General features: G+C 50.4%; 1 protein-coding gene and 1 pseudogene across 4 annotated transcripts in view; one reads left to right on the top strand and one right to left on the bottom strand.

The window, feature by feature from the left end:
- The first annotated feature begins 247 nt into the window (after positions 1 to 247).
- On the top strand, positions 248 to 1375 carry LOC101998921 (annotated as a pseudogene).
- Positions 1376 to 3147: 1772 nt separating this feature from the next.
- Positions 3148 to 7148, bottom strand: part of Rph3a (rabphilin 3A) — an 81516-nt gene continuing 77515 nt past the window's right edge. For all 4 annotated transcript variants that reach the window (XM_026784374.1, XM_005344485.2, XM_026784380.1 and 1 more), the window contains 2 exons: positions 5508 to 5604; positions 3148 to 4801 (listed from right to left, as the gene is read on the bottom strand). In XM_026784374.1, coding sequence (XP_026640175.1) covers positions 4671 to 4801; positions 5508 to 5604 — 228 coding nt within the window. In that variant the 3' untranslated portion in view covers positions 3148 to 4670. The remainder of the gene's footprint in view (positions 4802 to 5507; positions 5605 to 7148) is intronic.

Below are 7148 nucleotides of genomic sequence, written 5' to 3'. Positions count from 1 at the left end.
CTTGAGGGGAGGTTCAGCTCCGCGGGCTGAGGGCTGGGGGTGGGGGGCGGTACAGAGGTAGCCGCTGAGCCAGGAGGCCGTGCTGGAGGCGAGAAGCTCCCGCATGGACCAATCCTGCATCCTAGGCCACAACCCTGCTCCTGCAGCCCCCCCCCCCACACACACACAGAAGAAGAGGCAGCCAGATGGCGTAGGTGGCGGGGTGGAGGGGACTGACCGTGTGGAGCCCCCTGGAGCTGAGATCAGGATGTTCAGCTTCATGAAGGACAAGAAGCCTGAAGATCCCATGTTCTTGATGGACCCCTTCGCAATTCACCGTCAGCATATGCACCACATGTTGTTAGGCGGCTTTGGATATAGCCCCTTTCTTAGCATCACAGATGGTAACACACCAGCAACCAGGCCCACCAGCCACAGGATGCAGGCTGGGGCTGTCTCTCCCTTTGGGATGTTAGGAATGTCTGGTGGCTTCATGGACATGGTTGGGACGTGAATGACATGATTGGGAACAGTAACACGTGGCTGCAGGAGGCAACTGCTAGGCCTTTTCTTCCTCCAGCACTGGGGATGGAGCCCTGAAAGTTTACCAGGAGACATCTGAGATGCGCTCTGCCCCAGGCAGGATCCAGGAGACAAGGAGGACTGTCCGGGAGTCTAGACAGTGGTCTAGAGCAGATGTCTATTGGCCATCACATTTGGGACAGGGCTCACATCCTCCAGAGCTCGCTCCCGAAGTCACCGCACAGGGGACCAGGAAGAACAGCAGGACGACATCCATCAACCTGGATGAAAGTGAGGCCACAGCCTTTGATTGTAACATGAGGGCCTGCTTGTCAGGGTTTCTGTCCTCCCACCAGGTCCCACAGTCGGCAGGCCCCAAAGAAAATCACACAGAGATCTCCATAAGTTATAAAACTGATTGGCCCATTAGCTCAGGCTACTTATTAGCTCTTATAGCTTATATTAACCCATTATTCTTATCTATGTTGGCCACATGGCTCGGTACCTTTCAGCTGGGCAGGTCACATCTTGCTTCTCAGTGGTCTGGGCTGGAATGGAGGAATGGGCTTCCTCCTTCCCAGAATTCTGTTCTCATCACCCCGCCTCTACTTCCTGTCTGGTTGACCTGCCTATACTTCCTGCCTGGCCAATCAGCGTTTATTTAAAACATGATCGACAGAATACAGACAATTCTCCCACACCATTTGATGATGAACGGCAAAGGGAGACATCCCGATTCAGGCAGCAGTGCCCTCTGGGATTTCCATGGCATGAGGCATCTGCTGGTGGAGGACGAGGGGGCGAGGGGCCCCCCTGCCTGGCTATCCAGTGACCTGAGGACTCCCCCTCCCGACAGTCCCGTTGCTATAACTAATGAAGGCCCCAGGCTCTCAGTCTCTTTTGTACAGGCTGAGAGGCTGAGAGATCATCCCGTGAAATAACGTTGTCCTTCCCAACTTCGTCTCAATTTAATAGTAAATTAACAGGCAAGCTGGTCCCCACCTCTCCCTGGGGGTCTCAGGGAGAACCTTTTACTGCCCCCACCTCCTTTTTCCGTCTTTTCTCCCCTCACCATGGTGACCCCATCTTGTATCCACTAACTAGTTTTCATTTTACTGCTCCATCTCCGAGCCGCCTCATCTTCCTTGAACCCCTGCCATGCATTGAAGGTTTTGGGGTGCAAGCTCTGGGTTTAGGGACCCTTGCCCACCTCTTCTTCAGAGCCCCACTGCAGATGCCATCATCCTGTGAGGGCTGTGGAGGGAGCAGACTATTCCCAACTCTTTGTCCCTTCTCCCACCCCACGTCACAAAAAGACTCTTTTCTGTACCCTTCTCTGTCTTTATAAAAATAAATGATTTGTTAAACTTGTAAGTGGGTTAGAATAAAGGAGAATGGAAAAAAATTTTTAATCCTCTTGAGGAACCAAGGGTGACATACACACCTGCAACCAACCCAAGCATTCTAGAGGTGAAGGTGGGGGGTCAGGAGTTCAGAGCTAGCCTAGACTGCATGGGAAGTTCAGGGTTGTCCTGGACTATATGAGACCCTCGAGAGGGGCAGGCAGATTTTTCTAGATTTATTTATCTGGCTTTGGGGACATTGAGAATGTGGAATATGGGTCTATCAGTGAAGGCTCCCTGTGCGATGGGAGGTGGTAGAACACACAGGTGGTACTGGACGGTCTGTGCAATCCTTAGTTGCTGCCATTGTGTTGAGCACTAGGCTGGGAGTCTGGAGGCCCAGCTCCCTCCCATTCCTTGAGACTTTGTTTTCTCAGCTGTTTGATAAATTAATGAATTGAACAGTCTTGTTTCGAGGTGGGGAGTTGTGTGTGTTGGGGGTTATGTGTATGTATACATGTTTGTATGTCTGTACATGTGTGTAACTGGTGGTCAGAGGTCGACAATAGTCTCTTTCTTTATTGCACTCTACTTATTTTTTGAGGCAAGGTCTCTTGGTGAACCTGGAGCTCATTGATCACCAGGGCTTCTCTCCTCCTTCTCCCTCCCCAGTGCTCAGATTATAATCCCACACCACCACGCCCAGCTTTACTCTGTGTGTGTGCGTGCATGTGTGTGTGTGCCTGCGTGTGTGATATGGGCAGAGCATTGTACCATGACATGCATGTGCAGCTCAGGGGAACACTATGTGGAATCTGTTCTCTCTTTACACTTTCGTGTTGTTCCAGGGATTGAAATCAGGTCTCCAGGCTCATGCAACAGGAACCTTTACCCACTGGCCCACAACTGAATCTTCACATAGGTTCTGGGGATCTGAACTCTGGTCCTCATGTTGCCAGGCAGGCTCTTTACTGACTGAACCATCTTCCCAGATCCCAGGATCTCAGTATACTTAGTTCCATGGTTGTTGGTACTTCTCCAAAGATGGGAGTGTGGGGATGAAGGTATGCCCTCTGTTTGGTGGGCTCCCACAACCTGGCTTCTAAGAAGATGGTGGACTGGGTTTCTTGAGCCAATCTGCCTATACTCAGGATGAAATCAGTCAAACAGCCCAGCACCTCTGCTGAGTTTCTTCACTGCACCCCGATAAATTTCTTGTGATCCCCAAGCCAATACATATCATGGTAGGAAGGCAGAAGAAACTTCGAGAAACCACCAAGGAAGAGAAGCAGGACAGCCACTTTCTTGGATATTCCTACTTTATTTTTGGCTACATCAGTGCAAAGTAAAGGCAGTGGGCATCGTGCATGCACCCAGGGGCACGTGTTCTACTGGGGGGGGGGGAGCAGGGGCATCAGGGCGCTTCGAGCAGGCTGCATTCCGAGTCCAGAGCCAGAACCCACATCAGGCTTGGGCGACACAGCCAGCATGCTTTCTCCTAAGGGCGACCATGACAGGGAAGTGGGCAGAGCATGGGGATTGCGGGGACTAAACAGAGAGTCATTTCAGGGTAACACAAGAGTCCCTCAGGAACAGCACAAGTCACTGGGTGGGTGGGGGAATCCCAAGGGACATTGGAAGAAATTAGCAAGACTGAGTTGGGAATGAGAGTTTTTAGTCTTAGTCTGATGGTCACAGTGGGGTGTGGTAGGGCTTGGACGCCGATGGGAAAACACTATCAAAGTGGGAAAAACTAGACTTTCTTCTCGTGCGTGGATGATGGCCTGACTCCACATTCCTCTTGATTTGTGACAGACCAAGAGTGTTCTGTCCCGATTAGAGTTTTTGTTATTTGATCGCCCCCAGGAACCTTGGGGAAGACAGACAGAGAACAGCAGGGCTCTGGGTGGGAGAGGGGGGCAATGTGTCTGTTCATTGCTGAAGAGAAGAAAAAGGGTGAAATGTGTAGCCTGGGAGGTCACCTCAGATCCAAAGCTCTGTGCCACCTGTGCCCATTTGGGGGGCCAGGGATGAGAAAGAGATCCTGGACCTCAAGGTGTCTATAGTGCTGGAGGAGGCTGCCATGCACCCAGGCTGTGCCTGCTGCAGCCCCCAGGCCGAGGACAGCCAGGCATGCCAATGGAAAATGTGACTTCAGGGTTGTGGAGCCAGGTTTATTCAGCTTGTGAGGTTGCTGACAAGGCTGGCAATGGGCACAGCGAGGAGAGGGGAGGCTCTGCCTCGCATCCCCCACTGTGGAGGGGAGAGGAGAAGAGAGGCAGTAGGACAGGAGGGTGGGTGAGAGGCATTGGTAGGCTGGAAGGTGAGCAGGGAGGAAGGAGGTGCAAGGAGAGAGAGCAAGGCAAGTTAGGAAGGTTGGGTTAGCTTCTTAGGAAGCAGCTGGGCATTTTCCTGGAAGAGGGGTACAGACCCTCTGTCTATTCTGTATGTCTATTTCCTGGTATGTCTAAAAGTTGGGGTGGGTCTGTTTGTTCTTGGGGTGTCTTGAGGGGGGGTCAGAGGCAGTCTCGATGCACAATTTCTGTCCCTGTGCTGGTCCCTACAGTCTGTGGGTCTGCCAATGCCCAAAGTGACATGTAGACAGGACACAGGGAATGACCTTGTATGGGTTCAAGGTCAGATCTCCCCACTCCCACCACCCTACCCTAGGGACCAGAGAGGGCTCGCATACAGACCCTGCAGCCCAGGGAGCAGGTCTTTGGCAGCAGTATGAAGTGGGGGAGACATCAAAGACTCAAGGGTAACAAGGAAGGCTCTGAGGGGGAAGCAACTAGGGTGGAGACAGGGGCACTGGGGCACTAGGTCCTAATCACTTGACACGTGGTTCTCGTTCTGCAGTTGGTGCCAGCGTTCAATCTTCTTGTCCTTGTTCTTCAGACATTCATACCAATGTTTCAAGCGCTCACCTTTGGCTGAGATCCCCAGCTGGCAGCCTCCTGGGGATGAGCAGAGAAGGAAGGGGGGGCAGGTCAGTGGAGAGGGACTGTGGCCACTCATGTCCCTTGACTCAAGAGTATAATTGTGAGAAAGATGGCCACCAAGCAGTGACATCCCCAGCCTTGCCCACCCCTAAGAAGAGGTCTGCTACTATGTAACCATCACCATTATTATTATCACTAACCCTCTGAACCTCAAGAACCTGCTATGGCTCTTTACTGCAGCACCAAGCCCCTGCGAATCTTTGCCCAGCTTCTACTTTATTTTTCTGCATGGTCTCCACATACTGGGCAGTCACTGTTGCTCCCCAAAGGGTTGCTTTCACCCTGATCCCTGCCTGGAATCTCTCCCTGTGCCACACTTGGGATTGTCTATCCTTGGCATTTAGAAGGGCTGGTGAGGTTAAAGCTTTCTTTGGGAACTTGCATAGAGATTGGGGGTAGGCCTCTCGTAGGCCTCTCTTGTTTCCTGCAGAGGGCACTCTCTGCTCTCCTGGGGTTTAGTTATTCTGCCATGGTGTGTACTTTTTCATGTAAAGGCATATTCAGGTGGGATCAAAGTCAGGACCCTGAGTCCCAGACTAGCTCTGAGCCTACAGAACTGCTGGAAGATGGGGTGGTATGATCATGGTCTCCCCATCCCTCTAAGACATCCTCTCTGTGGAGAGCCAGATGAGGGGGCTATCCGCAGAACCGGGGCACTCACCGATATAATCGTTAGATTTGCCGATGTCGTAGTCCCATACTGAGATATCCAGGGACTTTTTGGCCAGGTCGCTGTGTTTGATGTCATAAAAAAATTCCTGTGAACAGGATGGGGAGGGCTGAGCAACAATCCCCAGAGCCTCCAACAGGAAGGAGCCTGAGGAGTCCCTGGAGCAAGGCATTCTGGGAGCAAAGAATTCTTCCTACTCCAGGCCTGTCATCTCTTTCAACAAACACTCCTTAGGACAATAAATCCTGGTGACTCTGGCAGCTGGGTCTGTTTGGTATTGGGGCAGTCACTGCCCAAGAATGGTGAAACCAGCCCTTCTGGAGGCTTCCTGAGAGGGCATAGGACCTTACTTAGCATTTAGGGATTGACAGACACCCAGACAGAGGTCTTTGTCTGATTTTGCTTATGAGACAGGGACTCAGTTATCTCAGGCTGGCCTCAACTCAACTGTGTAGCCCAGGCTAGCCTTGAACTCATAGATTAGTCTCCTACCTCAGCCTCAGCCACCACTAAGCTTAACAATATGGTTTTTTTTTAAAAAGCAACTTTCCTGCCAACTTGAAAAATTCAGACATGTTCATTAATCAGACAAAAAAGGAAGGAAGCCATGATATCTACAGCTACCCAAGAACCCCACTGTCAGTGAAAGCCATGACACATTATCCACAGCCACCCAAGAATAGCCACAGTCAGTGGAAGCCATGACACATTATCCACAGCCACCCAAAAACAGCCACTGTCTTGGGGTTTGCCCGTGTTCATTTATATTGATGTGTGATTAAAAAAAATCAACAACAATAAATCCTAAGCCTAAAGTTTTTAGGTTTCCTCTTTTTACTCTGTAACCTATGTTAAAAACCAACTTAGCACATTTTCCAAAAATATTTCATGTGAATGAGATCGTTCATGTCTCTAATCCAAGCACTTGGAAGGCTGAGGCAAGAGGACCACCACAAGTTTAAGGCCAGCTTTAGCTCAGAGTGACTTCTAGGTTAACCAGGAGTACCAAACAAGACCTCGTCTCAAAAAACACAAATGAACAAAGAATGTTTTAAATGTCATCACTTTGAAAATATATTCACGTGTTTATGTGAGGACCACTGGTGTGAGTCTCCTACCATGTAAGTCTCAGAAAACAAACACAGGCCATCAGGGCCCGTTCTCTCTGTGCCATCTCTCTGGGTCTACACCATCATGTTAATGGTAACATTTAGTGACTGTCCAGCCGTAACCTGGTCCCTCACAGATGAGTGTGTAAGCTGTCTCTAATTTTCAGTCATTAGAGGCACCACCTTTGGCATCCAGGGGGCAAGGTCACTCCATCCATCCATGACAATCTACATAGGACAATTTCCAGGAAATGCATTTCTGATTGTGGTGTATACAGTGACGTCAGATGAACTATAACTGATCTATCTGGCTACATGTCTCTAAAACTTAGAAGTGTGTACTATTGTTGCTTCAGAGAAAAGTCACTTCTGAGGCCAAGGGAGGGGAGAGATGATGGGATTCTTCTTCTTCTTCTTCTTCTTCTTCTTCTTCTTCTTCTCCTTCTCCTTCTCCTTCTCCTTCTCCTTCTCCTTCTCCTCCTCCTCCTCCTCCTCCTCCTTCTCCTCCTTCTCCTCCTCCTCC

Source organism: Microtus ochrogaster, chromosome 2 (genome assembly GCF_000317375.1).
Source record: "Microtus ochrogaster isolate Prairie Vole_2 chromosome 2, MicOch1.0, whole genome shotgun sequence".
In the NCBI taxonomy this organism is placed as follows: Eukaryota; Metazoa; Chordata; class Mammalia; order Rodentia; family Cricetidae; genus Microtus; species Microtus ochrogaster.
This window is presented reverse-complemented; position numbering and strand designations above follow the sequence as displayed.